This window comes from Muntiacus reevesi, chromosome X, assembly GCF_963930625.1.
Source record: "Muntiacus reevesi chromosome X, mMunRee1.1, whole genome shotgun sequence".
Taxonomy (NCBI): domain Eukaryota; kingdom Metazoa; phylum Chordata; class Mammalia; order Artiodactyla; family Cervidae; genus Muntiacus; species Muntiacus reevesi.
Window position 1 is genome coordinate 45,307,927 of NC_089271.1, and position 18,999 is coordinate 45,326,925.

Here is an 18,999-nt window from a genome sequence, read left to right on the forward strand (position 1 = left end):
AATTATGCCCACTTGCTTTCATCTAAAAGCTAAATGTGATTTTCATAACACCTGTTTAGCCCCTAATGAGGAGCATTATGGTGAATGACTCATCACTTCTGGCCCTGTCTAACTCCATTTTGTTTCCTCTAACACAGTTTGCAATGAAGGCATCTAGGCTACTCCAGGAAGATTCTCATTCCTGGTTTCAATGCCCTTTACCAACTCCTACCAAAATCTCACTTCTCTTTTATCTTCTTACCCTCCAACTCACCCATTAATGAGTAAGTGTCTTCTAACAATTTGCAAATTAATAGTTTGTGCCTGTGTTGACATTTATTTAATTAATGGCTTATGCCCTCCCTGACTACTATGCTCAAGATGTCCTACATTCATTTATATCCAATTCCTGACCAAAAGGAAGACACTCTCTACCCCCATAATATCCTTTTACCTTCACTTTCTTTGCTAAAGTAGGTTCCCAAATTCTGCTTCCCTCAAAAACTTTCTCTCACTGATAGGAAGAGAGGTAATAAATTCCTGAAGGTTTCTCTCTGCCTAATATGTAACTCCTAGTTTCCTTACCTCTATTTTCCTCCCTTCTCTCCCCACTCTCTCTTTTTAACTCTTAACACCTTTGGAAGTGTCTTAGCTACAGAAGAGCAAGATAATCAGTGAGCATATCATCTGGCAGGAACTTTTCCATCTTGACATTAGGCAAGGGACAGAGACCAACTCACCCCTGCTCCCGCTTTCTCACCCTAAAGTAGGCTTATGAGTATAACAAATGGAAACAAAAAAATGGTAACAATGTTACATTAGCATGTCACTTCTGGGTTAGTAGTAAGTACTATTGAGTGACAGAAAACAGAAGAAGTCAGCCTGGACAGCTCATTCATCCCCTTGAGAAGCCAGCTCATGAAATACTTAATAGTTTTGTTTACTGCTCCCATTTGAAAGATCTCAGGGAAGTGACAAACTACCATCAAATCCTTCCATGGCTGATTCATGTCAATGTATGACAAAACCCACTGCAATGTTGTGAAGTAATTAGCCTCCAACTAATAAAAATAATTGAAAAAAAAAAAGAATCAGAATCATGGGGTTCAAATCATAGCTTTGATTTGTAATAGCTTTGTGAATTTGGGGCAAGTTTGTTAACTCTTTGGTTTGGTTTCCTCATCTTTAAAATGGTGACAAAGAGATAGTGCTCATAGGATTACTGTGAAGATTAACAAAAATATGTAAAGCACCTAGATACCTAGTAAATGCTCAATACACAACTTTATACAGAAGCTGGCTGCAAGTGTACATTTAGGAGCATTATGGACTGAATGTTTGTGTTCCCCCAGAATTCATGTCAAAATCCTGGCTTTTAGTGGTATTAGATGACGGTATTAGGAGACCTTTGGGAGGTGATTAGGATTAGATGAGGTTATGAGGGTGGAGCCCTCATGAATGGGATTAATGCCACTAGGAGAGTCACAGAGAGCTTGCTTTCTGTCTCTTCTTTCCTGCCATGTGAGAACACAGTGAGAAAGTGACCATCTTTAAAACAGAAAACAAATCCTCATCAGACAGTAAATATGCAGGTGCCTTGGTCTTGGACTTCCTAGCCTCTAGAACTATGAGAAAGAAATGTTTGCTGTTTAAACCACCCAGTTTATGGTATTTTTGTTACAGTAGCCAAAATATACTAAGACAGAAAGACATAAGGGTACAGGGAACAGTTAAAGTCAAGGATGTTATAAGACTGTTTTTCTAAGAGAGAACATATATGAAGAAAAGAGAACCAAACAAACCAAAGCCCTCCAGTTCCAGGATTGCAGTATTAGAATGCAAATAGCCAAAAATGCAAATAACAGTGGCTTAACTTACTAATAATAAATAACTTACTAATAATTTTACATATTAAGAATCATGGAGGTGGGCAGTTCTGATATTAGTCTGAGTTCAGTAATGTCATCAAGGACCCAGGCTGTTTCTTTTCTCTGCCCTGCCATTTTCTACATATTGACTTTCCATATTCACACTTGTGACCTCAAGGTCTCAAGGTAGCTTCCAAAGCCTAAATTCCAAGACCTCCCTTAACTATGTTCAAGGCAAAAATATGAAAGAGGGACAAAAGATTCCACTTCATGAAATTCTGTCTTTCATATGGAAAAACAGTTCTTCTCAGAAGTCCTCCAGCTGTTTTATTCTTATGCACCGCTGACTGAGATCAAAATTTCCATATTCAAGCAACCACAAAGTATGCTCCAGATCTGGGTGGGAGCCTACCTTCCCTAAAAATCAGTAGATCTCTGCCTAAGAGTTAAACGAAATATAGGGGCGATGACTGCTGAGTAGCTGTCATTTGTCAGATTTGGGAAGCACCAATATTTAAAGGGTTAGGAGAAGGAAAGAGGACCATGAAGGATATTGAAAAGGAAATACTGTAGAAGTTGGAAGAAAACGAGGGGGAGCGTCAAGGAAATGAAAAAGTAAGGAAGCTTCAAAGAGGAGAGAGAGATCATCACAGTCAAATGTTTCCATCTTTAGGTCAAAAAGAACTGAAAGGGTCCACTACCCTGGTGATTTATAAACTGGACAAGGGGCATTTCAGTGGTGGATGGGAGTAGGAACCAGAGGGAAAGATACAAGAAGCTAAATGAAATGAGGGAATGAAACAGGAAACGGAGACAGACAGGGGTAAAAAAAAAGAAAAAAAAAGTGCAGCAAGGATGCTATATCTTAACATGAGTATGGAATACATCAGAAATGGGGGAAAAAGGAAAAAGTGGGGTCTGAAAAAGAAAGAGACAGAGGTGTCAGAATGGCTTCCTAATTCCCCCAATATGCTATCCATTACCTTTGTCAAGGATACCATTTTCTTTATATTACATTATACAGAAAGGGAATGTGCTGTAACAAGGGAATATAAAGTTATATATTAGGAGAAATGTAACTACCCATAGGATGGTAGGGCCCTAGAGTGTACTGTCAACTGTTTTTCTTTAAAGCTAATGCTAGATATAAATAAATATATTATGGTGCATTTAGCTTAATGGAATATCACACAGCCATTGAAGTCAGAAAGACTATCTTGTAACAGATGTGTTTGTGGTATGATGTTAAGAAGTAGAATACAAAATGGTTATGATTAAAAATAAGAAAAAGTCCTTGCCAGAGAATATAAAGAAAATACAGCCTTGAGAAGATTGCCTTGAACACAATATCCAATGTCTTCTTAAATTCTCCAGCCTTAGTGTTTAAGACACATGACTTGCTGAAGGGATTACAAATGATAGATAGAAACTGCTCTTATTGGGCTTCCCAGGTGACTCTAGAGGTAAAGAACCTGTCTATCAATGCAAGAGACATAAGAGACATGGGTTCAGTCCCTGAGCTGGGAAGATCTCCTGGAGGAGGGCATGGCAACCCACTCCAGTATTCTTGCCTGGAGAATCCCATGGACAGAGGAGCTTGATGGGCTATAGTCCATAGAGTCACAAAGAGTTGAACATGACTGAAGCAACTTAGCACACACATGTCCTTATGAAGGAAATTTTAAAAAGGACATAAGGATATGGGAGTAGCCAAAGAACCCTTAAATGTCATCCTTAACCTCTATTTCACCCAACTGCCTAGGCTTCTGAGGGGAGAAAGGCCAGGAGAGTTGACTAGTTCTCTGGAGTCTTGACTTTATTTTTCACTCCCTTCTTTGGCTGATTTAGTGACTTTATCAAATTTTCCACAAAAATAATGAACAGGACTTAGATTAGGGGTCAGTCAATCTTTGTTTCTTCTCATCCACTCATTTATAAGAACGTATAAGTTCAAGATGAGTTGGTAGTAGAATATGACTTAAAAAAAAAAAACTAATGCCATTTTAAGTTAGGGATAAAAGGGAAACAGACTGAGAAGGTGGAATGAGAGAAGTAATGGAAAGGCAATCACACTACTGCAGGGGAGCATCATTTAATTCTGAGCCCTGTCTTCAGAGAAACATGAAGAAAAGGATACAGAGCCAGAGGGAAATAGACAGGGCAGAGAGGGGCCTGCAACACCATGAAGAATGGTGGAATGTCAGGGTTGTTTGTCCTAGAGAAGAGTAGTTGCAGAGGACCTCTGAAGGCTTTTCACAGGGCAAAGGGAGCAGAAGGCTTCTATGGATCTTACTGTAAAGCATGCTTCAAACACCTTCTAGCTCCATCTAAATGGTAACAGAGAATAAGGTGGTATGGTAGTAGGTACGAACTAACTGAAACAAAAGTTTCTGAGAGCCTCACCTCTGCTAGGAGTAAAGTGAGCATGAATGTGAAGGCAGTACTGTGGGAGTTATCAAATCGATCACAATCAGCATGAATTAGCCCAGCTATTGCCATGGTAATAGGCAAAGAAGGTAGACTATTAATTTTACTGTTTCTAAACCCTAAGGGTTGATCTAAGAGTCTAAATCTGATACACTGAGCTAGAATCAGTGCCTTATATGAGATACAAATCAAAATCATGACCTCCAGAGAAGATTCCAAAAGACTTGAGGGAAATAAGATGAATCAAAGAACCTATGGATCAACTATGGTTTTATTTATTTATTTTTTTTAATTATTTTTTTTTTTTTATTTTTCAGGGGGTTTTGTCATACATTGATGTGAATCAGCCATAGAGTTACACGAATTCCCCATCCCGGTCCCCCCTCCCACCTCCCTCTCCACCCGATTCCTCTGGATCTTCCCAGCCCAACAGGCCCGAGCACTTGACTCATGCCTCCCACCTGGGCTGGTGGTCTGTTTCACCACAGATAATATACATGCTGTTCTTTCGAAACATCCCACCCTCCCCTTCTCCCACAGAGTTCAAAAGTCTGTTCTGTACTTCTGTGTCTCTTCTTCTGCCCTGCATATAGGGCCATCGTTACCATCTTTCTAAATTCCGTATATATGTGTTAGTATACTGTAATGTTCTTTATCTTTCTGGCTCACCTCACTCTGTATAATGGGCTCCAGTTTCATCCATCTCATTAGAACTGATTCAAATGAATTCTTTTTAACGGCTGAGTAATATTCCATGGTGTATATGTAACACAGCTTCCTTATCCATTCATCTGCTGATGGGCATCTAGGTTGCTTCCATGTCCTGGCTATTATAAACAGTGCTGCGATGAACAATGGGGTGCACGCGTCTCTTTCAGATCTGGATTCCTCAGTGTGTATGCCCAGAAGTGGGATTGTTGGGTCATATGGCAGTTCTATTTCCAGTTTTTTAAGAAATCTCCACACTGTTTTCCACAGTGGCTGTACTAGTTTGCATTCCCACCAACAGTGTAAGAGGGTTCCCTTTTCTCCACACCCTCTCCAGCATTTATTGCTTGTAGACTTTTGGATAGCAGCCATCCTGACTGGCGTGTAATGGTACCTCATTGTGGTTTTGATTTGCATTTCTCTGATAATGAGTGATGTTGAGCATCTTTTCATGTGTTTGTTAGCCATCTGTATGTCTTCTTTGGAGAAATGTCTCTTTAGTTCTTTGGCCCATTTTTTGATTGGGTCATTTATTTTTCTGGAATTGAGCTTCAGGAGTTGCTTGTATATTTTTGAGATTAATCCTTTGTCTGTTTCCTCATTTGCTATTATTTTCTCCCAATCTGAGGGCTGTCTTTTCACCTTACTTATAGTTTCCAACTATGGTTTTAAAAAACACTTAGGGAAAGGCCTGTGCAAACCTGGACCTCAGTGATTCCATCTATAAAATGTATATATCAAAAGATTTCCAGGGCCTCATTCAGCTCCAACTCTCCACAGACATCATACACTGTTTTGCCTTGAAGCCTGACAAGAGACTTGATATATGTCTTGAAAATAATTTCAATATAATTAGGGAACAATAACCATGATTGCCCTGTTCACAGCCTGTATCTCTAGAACTTTTCTTCTTTCACTTTTTTTGTTCATGAAGTCTTTTTTCAGATTAAATGAAGCCATTAAAAAATAAGAGGATGACAGGAAGAAGATATTTGCAACTTGGAAAACTGCCAAGGGATTAACATCTGGAATATACCAGGAACTCCTATAAACCAGCAAAAATATATATATATATATATGAGAAACTACAGGAAAATGGGCAAAGGATAGGAACAGGGCCTCGAGTGTCCAGGTGGTATGGATAGGTAGGGCCTAGAGCAGTCAGAAAACCCTGGGCTGGTCACTACAGGCCAAAGAGCTGCCTCACCCTTTTAGTTTAGTATGCTATACAAATATTATTGTTTATTACAATGTGTTATTTTCTATATATACAGCAAGATATAAAGACAGTTGGGAATAAATCAGGATAAGCAATTCACAGAAAGGAAAAGTCAGTAAGTTTGAAAACTTGAGGCTTAAACATATCGAATGTAAATGTCTTGAAGCTATAGTATGATAAACTCTATCAGGTCTAGGAAGAATTCCATGATAGTGCATCAGACACTAATACAAATGACCAAGGAAAACTAGTCCAGCTTTCCTGGAGGAATTTGAGGACAGAGTTTATTTCACAGGTATCAGTTGACTGAGATTATCTTACTCAGAGAGTATTTAACTTTGTTTGACCTGTGCCTCAGTTTCCCTGATCATAATATGATTTCTAAGACAAGAGTAAATACCATAAACCATTGGTCAAGATAGCCTAGAACTAAGCCAATTCTCTTTTATATCACTGTTTGGATTTAGAAAGAAGAATGTCATCTTTTCAGAGAACTCATTAAAAAATATACTTTCTTTTACTGGCCTCACTGAATAACTTTGATAAAAAGAACTCTATTTCCTACTTCCACATTTGTAAAATGAAGGTAGTGTAACTTAAATGTTGGTGAGGCACTTTATGCTTCCAGGAGTAATTAATAAATGAATAAATAAATACAAAAATGAATATTTTCTGATAGTGACTTTTTTCTATACTGAATACAATATTTATAGATCTCCCTTAACTTACAGAAAGAGTAGATTATACCATGCTAACACATTTGTGCATGAGTAAGACATGCTTCCATCGGTATCAGTGAGAAGATGGCAGAAAACATGGCTTACTATCACAGTGTTCTTTAGCATAATAAAGATCTCACAGAATCAGAGAAAGTAATATCCAGACAGCACTTAAAGAGCAATTCTTCCAATCTGCTAATTTAGAATTAGGGAACAAGATCCAGGATGGAAAAGATTCATCTGAGGTTCCTCAGTCAGTTAGTAACTAAGGTGGGACCTGAACTTAGGAATCCCAACTCTGGTTTTGGTATTCTTTTTTATAAATCATATTGTTCCTCATAGCTTTTGGTCTAGAGGTGACACAACCCTGAGCTAAAATACTGTCTTCTGACCCAGCTGCACACAGGTTTCTCTACCCTTCTTTTGTTCTAGCTAAATGATCCTTTGACATCTGTGGTTGCAGGGTGGGACAAAGAGATATTTCCCATTTAAACCATTAGCTTCAGCATCAAGAATAATTAAGAGATATGGAACTCACAAATCACCAACAAAAACTTTGTTAGGTTGGTTGGACTGGGAAATTTCTCAAAGCAGGGAATGACACTCCATCTTTTGGAGAGATAAATTCTTGCTATCCTGAGCCCATGCCCAAGAAATTTGGGAAAAGAAGCCAAGATATTTGAGAGTTGAGAATAAAATCCATCTAAGACTTAACAGATTCCTATTGGGCCAGTGCCTGAGAACTCTAGGAAAGTAATTTTATCTCTTAGGGATTCAGTCTGCTGATCTCAAAAATAGTTATGACAATAATAACCTATTTCCTGTATGAAAATGAAATGTCAAGATGTGAATGTACTTTGCCAAAGCAGTACATACACATGTGCACTTGCAATTAAATCTGACTTTCAAAAATACTTATTGAGCATCTGCCATCTACAACCACTGTGCCAGGTGCTGAGTATGTATCAGTAAATAAATGAAGAAAACTGTCCCTCATGGAATTTATTTCATAGTAGGGGAGAATGGGAAATGGATGGAGAAACAACTTTATTTTCTTGGGCTCCAAAATCACTGCAGATGCTGACTGCAGCCATGAAATTAAAAGTCGCTTGCTCCTTGAAAGAAAAGCTGTGACAACCCTAGAGAGCATATTAAAAAGCAGACATTACTTTGCCGACAAAGGTCCATCTAGTCAAAGCTATGGTTTTTCCAGTAATCATGTATGGATGTGGGAGTTGGACCATAAAGAAAACTGAGAAATGAAGAACTGATGCTTTTGAACTGTGGTGTTGGAGAAGACTCTTGACAGTCCCTTGGACTGCAAGGAGATCCAACCAGTCAATCCTAAAGGAAATCAGTTCTGAATATTCATTGGAAGGACTGATGCTGAAGCTGAAGTTCTAATACTGTGGCCACCTGATGTGAAGAACTGACTCATTGGTAAAGACCGTGATACTGGGAAACATTGAAGGCAGGAGGAGAATGAGATGACGGAGGATGAGACAGTTGGACGGCATCACTGACTCAATGGACGAGTCTGAGCAAGCTCCAGGAGTTGGTGATGGACAGAGAAGCCTGGAGTGCTGCAGTCTATAGGGTTGCAAAGAGTTGGACATAACTGAGCGACTGAACTGAACTAAACTGAGGTAGGACTACTTTAGGCGGAAGGGAAAGCCAGTGGAAAGGCTGAGTGGAGAGCATATCAGGCCTTATTAAGGAACAACAGTAGGCCATCATGGCTAAAGCAGTGAAAGAACGTGGGAAAGGAGCAAGAGATGAAGTCGCAGAAGTAAGGAAACATTGATCACACAGGTTTGTAAGTAATAATGAGAACTTTGTCTTTGTCTTCTACTCAGGAAGGAAAGGTGTGCCACTGGAAAGTTTTGAGCAGAGGAATGATATAAACTGACTTAGATATTGACATTATCCCTTGGCTGCTTGGTAAAGAACAGAATGTACTAACTTGCATTAGAGATTATAAGACAGCTATCATTTTAAAAAATTTGTATTGGGGTATACTTGATTTACAATGTTGTGCTATTTTCAGGTATACAGCAAGGTGACTATTATACATAAACATATACTGACTCATTGTTTGGATTATTTTCCTATATAGGTCGAACATTTCTCTGGTGGCTCAGACAGTAAAGCGTATGTCTACAATGCAGGAGACCTGGGTTCAATCCCTAGGTCGGGAAGATCCCCTGGAGAATGAAATGGTAGCCCACTCCAGCATTCTTGCCTTGAAAATCCCGCAGACGGAGGAGCCTAGTAGGCTACAGTCCACAGAGTCGCAAGGAGTGGGACATGACTAAGCAACTTCACTTCACTTCACTTTCACTTTCACCTATATAGGCCTTTTGGAGAAGGCAATGGCAACCCACTCCAGGACTCTTGCCTGGAAAATCCCATGGATGGAGAAGCCTGGTGGGCTGTAGTCCATGGGGTAGCTAGGAGTCTGACATGATTGAGCGACTTCACTTTCACTTTTCACTTTCATGCATTGGAGAAGGAAATGGCAACCCACTCCAGTGTTCTTGCCTGGAGAATCCCAGGGATGGCAGAGCCTGGTGGGCTGCCATCTATGGGTTCGCACAGAGTCGGACACGACTGAAGCAACTTAGCAGCAGCAGCAGCAGCATATAGGCTTTTACAGAATATTGAGTAGAGTTCCCTACGCTATACAGTAGGTCCTTATTAGTTATCTACTTTATATATAGTAGTGTGCAGAGGTCAATCCCAGTCTTCCAATTTATCCCTCCCCTCCTTACCCCTCAACAACCATAAGTTTCTTTTCTATGTCTGTAACTGTCTGTTCTATAGATAAGTTCATTTATAGCCTTTTTTAGGATTCCACATATAAGCGATATCATGTATTTGTCTTTCTCTTTAACTTACATCACTCAGTATGACAATCTCTATATCCATTCATGTTGCTACAAATAGCATTATTTTGTTACTTTTGTGGTTTATTAATATTCCATTGTATATATGTACCACAAAATTATTAATCCATTCCTCTTGATGATGGACATTTATGAAGCTTCCATATCCAGACTATTGTAAATAGTTTAAGATAATTACCATTTTATAGCAGTGCTCCACACACTTTAATATGCATTGTAAGCCAAATGTTAACCTAGTTAAAATGCAGATTTGAACTCAGGTCTGGAATGGAGTTAAAGATTCTGAATTTCTGAAAGCTCAAGTGATTCATATGCTGTTTGTCAAGGGCAGAACAATTTGAGGGTAGGAGATATGTCCAAGGCCTGGCAAAGAGCAGAACTCCACTAAATTGTTGCTGAATGAATGATATATCAGTGGTTTGATGCCCAACGTTACCTAACACATTAAAGAGGGTGATTTTAAAAAATTAACCATCTATAAGAAGACAGGAGGAAGAGAAAAAGATAAAAGAGAGACATGGATGGATAGGTAAATAGAAGAAAAGGGAAAGAAGGAAAGAAAAACCATATTTTCCCAAATACTTACAATACTAGATTTACTTAATTTCCTCAATGAACTTAAGAGATTGGTAAAATGAAACCAGCTTTTTCACTCTTCTCTTTTCCTTTCATCAAGAGGCTCTTTAGTTCCTGTTCACTTTCTGCCATAAGGGTGGTGTCATTTGCATATCTGAGGTTATTGATATTTCCCCTGGCAATCTTGATTCCAGCTTGTGCTTCATTCAGCCTAGCAGTTCACATGATGTACTCTACCTATAAGTTAAATAACCAGGGTGACAATATACAGCCTTGACATACTCCTTTCCCAGTTTGGAACCAGTCCATTGTTCCATGTCCTGTTCTAACTCTTGCTTCTTGACCTGCATACAAATTTCTCAGGAGGCAGGTAAGGCGGTTTGGTATTTCCATTTCTTTAAGAATTTTCCACAGATTGTTGTGATCCACACAGTCAAAGGCTTCAGTGTAGTCAATAAAGCACATGTAGATATTTTTCTGGAACTCTCTTGCTTTTTTGATGATTCAACAGATGTTGGCAATCTAATCTCTGGTTCCTCTGCCTTTTCTAAATCCAGTTTGAACATCTGATAGTTCTCAGTTCACCTACTGTTGAAGCATAGCTTGGGGAATTTTGAGCATTACTTTGCTAGCATGTGAGATGAGTGCAATTGTACGGTAGTTTAAACATTCTTTGACATTTCCTTTCTTTGGGATTGGAATGAAAACTGACCTCTTCCAGTTCTGTGGCTACTGCTGAGTTTTTCAAATTTGTTGGTATATTGAATGCAGCACTTTCACAGCATTATCTTTTAGAATTTGAAATAGCTCAGCTGCAATTCCATCACCTCCACTAGCTTTGTTCGTAGTGATGCTTGCTAAGGCCCACTTGACTTCATACTCCAGGATGTCTGGCTCTAGGTGAGTAATCACACTATTGTGGTTATCTGGTTAATTAAATCTTTTTTTCTATAGTTCCTCTGTATATTCTTGCCACCTCTTCTTAATATCTTCTGCTTCTGTTAGGTCCATACCGTTTTTGTCCTTTATTGTGCCCATCTTTGCATGAAATGTTCCCTTGGTGTCTCTAGTTTTCTTGAAGAGATCTCTGGTCTTTCCATTCTCGTGTTTTCCTCTGTTTCTTTGCACTGATCACTTAGGAAGGCTTTCTTATCTCTCCTTGCTATTCTTTGGAACTCTGCATTCAGCTGGATATATCCTTCCTTTTCTCCTTTGCATTTTGCTTCTATTCTTTTCTCAGTCATTTGTAAGGCTCCCTCAGACAACACTTTTGCCTTTGTTCATTTCTTTGTCTTGGGGACAGTTTTGATCACTGCCTTCTGTATGATGTCATGAACTTCATCCATAGTTCTTCAGGCAGTTCTTCTTCTCTGTCTATCAGACCTAATTTCTTGAATCTACTTGTTACTTCTACTGCATAATCATAAGGAATTTGATTTAGGTCATACCTAGTGGTTTACCCTACTTTCTTCAATTTAAATCTAAATTTTGCAATGAGTTCATGATCTGAGCTACAGTCGCCTCCTGGTCTTTTTGCTGACTGTATATAGTTTCTCCAACCTTAACTAAAAATAATGTAATCAATCTGATTTCAGTAATGACCATTTGGTGATGCCCATATGTAGAGTGTACTCTTGTGTTGTTGGAAGAGGGTGTTTGCTATGATCTGTGCGTTCTCTTGGCAAAACTCTGTTAGCCTTTGCCCTGTTTCATTTTGTTCTCCAAGGCCACACTTGCCTGTTGCTCTAGGTATCTCTTGACTTCCTACTTTTGCATTCCAGTCCCCTATGATGAAAAGGATATCTTTTTTGGTGTTAGTTCTAGAAGGTCTTGTAGGTCATCATAGAACCGTTCAACTTCAACTTCTTCAGCATTAGTGGTTGGGCATAGACTTGGATTACTGTGATATTGAATGGTCTGCCTTGGAAGGGAACAGAGTTCATTCTGTCTTTTTCAGATCGCACACAAGTACTGCATTTTGGACTCTTTTGTTGACTATGAGGACTACTCCATTTCTTCTAAGGGATTCTTGCCCAGGATAGTAGATATAATGGTCATCTGAATTAAAATTTCCCATTCCTGTCCATTTTTGTTCACTGATTCCCAAAGTGTGTTTGTTCACTCTTGCTATCTCCTGTTTGACCACTTCCAATTTACCTTGATTCATGGACCTAACATTCCTGATTCCTGAGCATTTTTATTCTTTACAACATCGGACTTTACTTCCATTACCATTCACATGCACAACTGCACACAGTTTTAACTTTGGTTCCATTTCTTCATTCTTTCTTGAACTATTTCTCCATTATTCTCCAGTAGCATATTGGGCATCTATCGACCTGGGGAGTTTATCTTTCAGTATCATAACTTTCTGCTTTTCCATACTGACCATGGGTTGCCAAGACAAGAATACTGGAGTGGTTTGTCATTCCCTTCTCCAGGGGAACATGTTTTATCAGAAGTATCCACCATGACCCTTCTGCCTTGGGTGGCCCTACACAGCATGGCTCATAGTTTCACTGAATCCATGTGATTCATGTGATCCATGTGATCAATTTGTTTAGTTTTCTTTGATTGTCATTTTCATCCTGTCTGACCTCTGACAGATAGGACTAAGAGGTTGTGGAAGCTCTTTGATGTGAGAGACTGCCTCTGGGGAATTTAGGTTTTGTCTGATGGGTGGGGTTGTGCTCAGTAAATCTTTAATCCAATTTTCTCTTTATGCATGGGGTCTGCATTCCCTGAAGCAAACCTATGTTAGGTGTAATGGCAACCTCCTTCAAAAAGGCTTATGCCAGTACTGTTGTATTCAGTGCCCCTGACCCTGCGTCAGGCCATTGTCAACCCATGCCTCCACCATATCATAATATCATATGATAGCTGTCCTTCTCTGACTGACTTCATTCAGTATGACAATAAATAGTTCCATCCATGTTGCTGCAAATGGCATTATTTCATTCTCTTTAATGCCTGCTGAAGCCCCAATACTTTGACCACTTGATGTGAAGAACTGACTCATTGGAAAAGACCCTGATGCTGGGAAATATTGAAGGCAGGAAGAGAAGGGGACAACAGAGGATGAGATGGTTGGATGGCCTCACTGACTCGATGAATATGAGTTTGAGCAAGCTCCAGGAGTTGGTGATTGACAAGAAAGCCTGACGTCCATGGAGTCGCAAATAGTTGGACATGACTGAGCTACTGAACTGAACTGAAAATGAGACCCACTGGAGAAATCATAAAATCAAAGGTCACAGGAGTTAAAGGCATCTTCAAGGCCACAGATTAATTAGTGACTAAGTTAAGATGTGAAAGCCAGCACTCCATGTCTACAGAGCCCTTGTTCTTTCTATCCTACCTTACTGCTTTGAGGAAGTGGAAAAAGATAAACTTCAACCTTCCTGGATGGGGTAAGAAAATGAGTTTAGGTGAAGAAAGTTAAGGTCCAAAGTCCTTGGCCTTAATATTTCCACATGCAGTTGTTATTGGTATTAGTTACATGTGGATATTTAAATTAAAATGAAATAAAATTTACAATTCCATTTTTTGGTCATACTAGCCACATCTTAAGTGCTCAGAAGCCACAAATGGTTGACCAGTGGCTACTGTAATAGAGACTGCAGATATACAACATGTTCATCACTGCAAAAATTCTACTAGGCAGCACTACAGAAACAAGAACTTTACATTTGCACCAACAAAGCAAGAGGGTTCCCTTTTCTCTATATTCTCTCCATCATTTATTGTTTGTAGGTTTTTTGATGATGTCCATTCTTGCCAGTGTAAGGTAATACATCATTGTGATTTTGATTTGCATCTCTAATAATTAGTAATATTGAGCATCTTTTCATGTACCTCTTGGCCATCTGTATATCTTCTTTGGAGAAATGCCTATTTAGGTCTTCTACCCATTTTTTGATTGTGTTGTTTTTTTGTTATTGAGCTTCATGAGCTGTTTGTATACTTTGGAAGTTAATCCCTTGACAGTGGCTTTATTTGCAAATATTTTCTCCCACACTGAGGGTTGTCTTTTCGTCTTGTTTATGGTTTTCTTTGTTGTGCAAAAGATTTTACAGTCACTAAGAGGAACAGTATGGAGGTTTCTTACAAAACTAAAAACAGAACTACAATGCTGTGCTGTGATTAGTCACCCTGTCATGTCTGACTCTTTGTGACCCTATAGACTGTAGCCTGCCAGGCTCCTCTGTCCATGGGGATTCTCCAGGCAAGAATACTAGAGTGGGTTGCTATGCCCTCCCCCAGGGGGTCTTCCCAACCCAAGGATCAAACCCAGGTCTTCCATATTGCAAGAGGTTTCTTTACCATCTGAGCCTCCAGGGAAGCCCAAGAATACTGGAGTGGGTAGCCTATCCCTTCTCCAGGGGAACTATCCAACCCAGGAATCAAACCGGGTTCTCCTGCATTGCAGGCAGATTCTTTACCAGCTGAGCTACCAGGGAAGCCCCAGAACCACCATATGACCCAGCAATTTCATACTGGGCATATACCATAAGAAAACCACAGTTCAAAAAGACATTCACCCCATTGTTCATTGCAGCACTGTTTACAATAGCCAGGACATGGAAGCAGCCTAAATGTCCAAAGACAGATGAATGGAAAAGAAGATGTGGTGTATATACACAATGGACTATTAATCAGTCAAAAAGGAATGAAATTGGGTCTCTTGTAGAGACATGGATGAACCTAGAGTTTGTCATACAGAGTGAAGTAAGTCAGAAAGAGTAAAACAAATATGGTATATCAATGTATATATGTGGAATCTAGAAAAATGGTACAGATGAACTTATTTGCAGGGCAGGAATAGAGACATAGATGTAGAGAAAGGACATGTGGACATGCAGTGGGGCAGGGAGAGGGGTGGGATAAAATGGCAGATTGGGATTGGCCTATAAATTAGACTGGCCAAGAGTGCATTCAGGTTTTCCCCTTATACCTTACAGAAAAACTCAAATGAACTTTTTGCCCAACCCAATACACTATCATGTGTAAAAGAGATAGCTAGTGAGAAACTGCTATACAGTACAGGGAGCTCAGCTCAGTGCTCTGAGGTGATCTAGTTGGGTAGGATGGGGGAAGGTTGGGAGAGAGTTCCAAGAGGAAGGAGATATAATATACATGTGGATATATGTATACATGTGACTGGTTCCCTTTGTTATATAGCAGAAACTAACGCCAAATTGTGAGGCAACTACAGCCCACAAGAAATAAGAACTTTGACATGTTTAATAAGTTCACACAGGGACTTTGGTGTACCTTCAAGTTTGTAAAGCACTGGCTTACAGGAATATGTGTGTGTTATAATGAAGCCGACCCTTACATGGGGTGGCAACAACTGGATCAGAAGCCAAGAGGATAGGGATAGAGATGCCAGTGAGGGGACAGAGGAAGGGAGGGAGAGAGAGAGAGAGGGAGAGGGAATATGAATATGCATATGAAAGTTAGACAAACAGATAGATAGCAAAAAGGGGAGAAATAAACAGAGGGAGAGTAATCAATCCCAAGGGAGCAGTTTCATCCACTGAACTGAGTCTAGATCAGTCCAGCTATTTGTTCTAACACCTTGGGACTGTCACAGGTATAGCCAGGAAGGTTGTTATTTCTTCATGGAAGTGTCCTCTACCTTATCCTAAGGGCCCTCACAGGGACCATCAGAGCTGGGCCTACCTCACAAATGTCCTTTAGGTGCTTGATGTAATGACGCTCGGTGCTCATGATCTCATTGATGACGTTGGCCCGCATCTGGTCCCGGTTTTGGAGTGGCCGGCCCAGACAGAGGCAGTCTGAGTTGGGGTCCAGGTGCCCATTCTGAACGTCACTGGGCCCTTCCTCTACCCCATCCTCCTGGTTCACCCATAGCTGTAGAGGCAGGCAGAAGAAAAATAATGGGTTAGCTTCCTTCTTTGAGAAGTTTTCAGTCAAGTAGAAAAAGGATAAACTAAAATCTTCAGGTATTCATAGAGCCAGAACCTTCAAACAGAGCCCTCTTAAACTGAATGCCAGCACTGGCTCTAGGGTGATTTGTTGGTTTTATCTATGAGTCTATTCCTCTCTAGGCCTATAGTGGCCTATGCATAAAATGGAGGATGGAGAAGAGTAGGACTAAATCATCTCCGAGACTTCTTGGCTAAGAATGTTTCAGAGGAGAAATGAGTTATGGCAAGCAGAACTCATTTGTGCTGGAGCATATTGAGCCATCACAGCTGGATCAAAAAATACAGATTAAATTATAATCTTGGGAGGTGAAGGATCCAAGATGGTGACATAAGAAGACCCTGATCTCACCTCCTCCCATGGACACACCAAATCGACACCTATATAGAGAGCAATTTTAAAACTGGACTTCATTTTATTTTTACAGAGCAATTTTTGAGGGCTGATTGGATAGTTACTGCACTTAAAAAGGACCAGATAGAAATGGGTAGTAAAGATGGAAGCATGATATCTATGAACCACACCTCTGAAGTAGCAATTTGCAGTAGTGAGGGATATTGCTGAGGGTCATAAGCAAAGACTCACCTAAACCCAGCAGGTTAAAGAGCAGACACACAAACTTAGAGAACAAACTTATAGTTACCAGAGGAGAAGGATTGGGGAGGGATAGACTGGAAGTCTGGTACTGATATGTACACACTGCTGTATTTAAAATAAACAACAAGGACCTACTGTACAGCACAGGGAACTGCTCTATATCTGCTCAATATTCTGTAATAACTTAAATAATTTGAAAAAGAATAGATACATGCATACATATAACTGAATCACTTTGCTCTACACCTGAAACACAACATTGTTAATCAATTATATTCCAACATAAAATGAAAATCAAAGAAGTAAAAATAAAGAGCACCTAGACTATACAGTAAGGAAATCCATTTGCTAACACAAAAGCTTCACTACCACTAAATCAATCTTACAAGAAATATTAAAGGATATTCTTCAAGTGAAAAAGAAAAGCTCATAAATAGAAATAAAATCTATGAAAGAAAAAATCTCAATGGTAAAGGCAAATATAGAAAAGGCAGTGTATTAGCCACTTAAAAAGCAATGAAGGCTAAAAGACAGAAACAGAAAAACCAACTATAATTATACTAACTTGTTAAGGGATATATGAAATAAAAAGAGGTAAAATGTGACATCAAAAACATAAAATGTGAGGTGAGGGAATAAAAGTGTAGTACTTTGAGAATGCCTTCAAACTATCAGTGTAATAGACAGATATAAATTGTTGTTTGCTGTTCAGTCTCTAAGCTGTGGCTGATACTTAGCAATCATATGGACTACTTTCACTGTCTCCCGGAGTTTGATCAAATTCATGTCTATTGATTCAGAGATGTTATCTAACCATATCATTCTCTGTTGCCCTCTCCTCCTTTTGCCTTCATTCTTTCCCAGTATCAGGGTCTTTTCCAATGAGTTAACTCTTCACATAAGGTGGCCAAAGTATTGGAGCTTCAGCATCATTCCTTTCAATGAATATTCAGGGTTGATTTCCTTTAGGATTTACTTGTTTGACCTCATAGTCCAAGGGATTCTCAAGAGTCTTCTCCAGCACCACAGATCAAAAGAATCAATTCCCTGGGGCTCAGCCTTCTTTACGGCCCAACTCTCACATCTGTATGATTACTTGAAACACCATAGTTTTGACTATACAGACCATTGTGGGCAAAGTGATGTCTCTGTTTCTTAATACACTATCTAGGTTTGTCATAGTTTCCTTCCAAGGAGTAAGTGTCTTTTAATTTCATGGCTGCAGTCACCATCTGCAGTGATTTTGGAGCCCAAGAAAATTAAATCTGTCACTGCTTCCACTTTTTCCCATTCTAATTGCCATAAAGTAATGGACCCATATGCCATGATCTTAGTTTTCTGAATGTTGAGTTTTAAGCAAGTTTTTTCACTTTCCTCTTTCACCCTCATGAAGAAGCTCTTTAGTTCCTCTTCACTTTCTGCCATTAGGGTGGTATCATTTGCATATCTGAGGTTGTTGCTGTTTCTCCCAGCAAACTTGATACCAGCTTGTGATTCATAGAGCATGATATTTCACATGATTTAATCTGCATATGAATTATATAAACAGGGAATCAATACACAGCCTTGATATATTCCATTCCCAATTTGGAGCCAGTCAGCTTTTCCATGTAAGGTTCTAACTGTTGCTTCCTGACTCACATATAGGTTTTTCAGGAGACAGGTAAGGAGGTCTGGTGTCCCCATCTCTTTAAGAATTTCTAGTTTGTTGAGAACCACACAGTCAAAGGCTTTAGCATAGCCAATGTAGCAGATGTTTTTCTGGAATTCCCTTGTTTTCTCTATGATCCAAGGAATGGTACAAATTGGCCTCTGGTTCTTCTGCCTTTTCTAGACCCAGCTTGTGTCTCTGGAAGTTCTCAGCTCAGGTACTAGTGAAGCCTAGCTTGAAGCATTTTAAGCATAACCTTACTAGTATTTTAAATGAGCAATACTGTACAATAATGTGAACATTCTTTGACATTGCCTTTCTTTGGAATTGGAATGAAAACTGACCTTTTCCAGTCCTGTGGCCACCTCTGAGTTTTCCAAATTTGCTATATTGAGTG

The 18,999-nt window shown here is 39.5% G+C and overlaps 1 protein-coding gene across 12 annotated transcripts in view; it reads right to left on the reverse strand.

Annotated features, from left to right (window-relative positions):
- ARHGEF9 (Cdc42 guanine nucleotide exchange factor 9) overlaps window positions 1–18,999 on the reverse strand; it is a 450,802-nt gene that overhangs the window by 129,795 nt on the left and 302,008 nt on the right. For all 12 annotated transcript variants that reach the window (XM_065915654.1, XM_065915656.1, XM_065915653.1 and 9 more), the window contains one exon: window positions 16,088–16,279. In XM_065915654.1, the coding sequence (XP_065771726.1) occupies window positions 16,088–16,279 (192 nt within the window). The remainder of the gene's footprint in view (window positions 1–16,087; window positions 16,280–18,999) is intronic.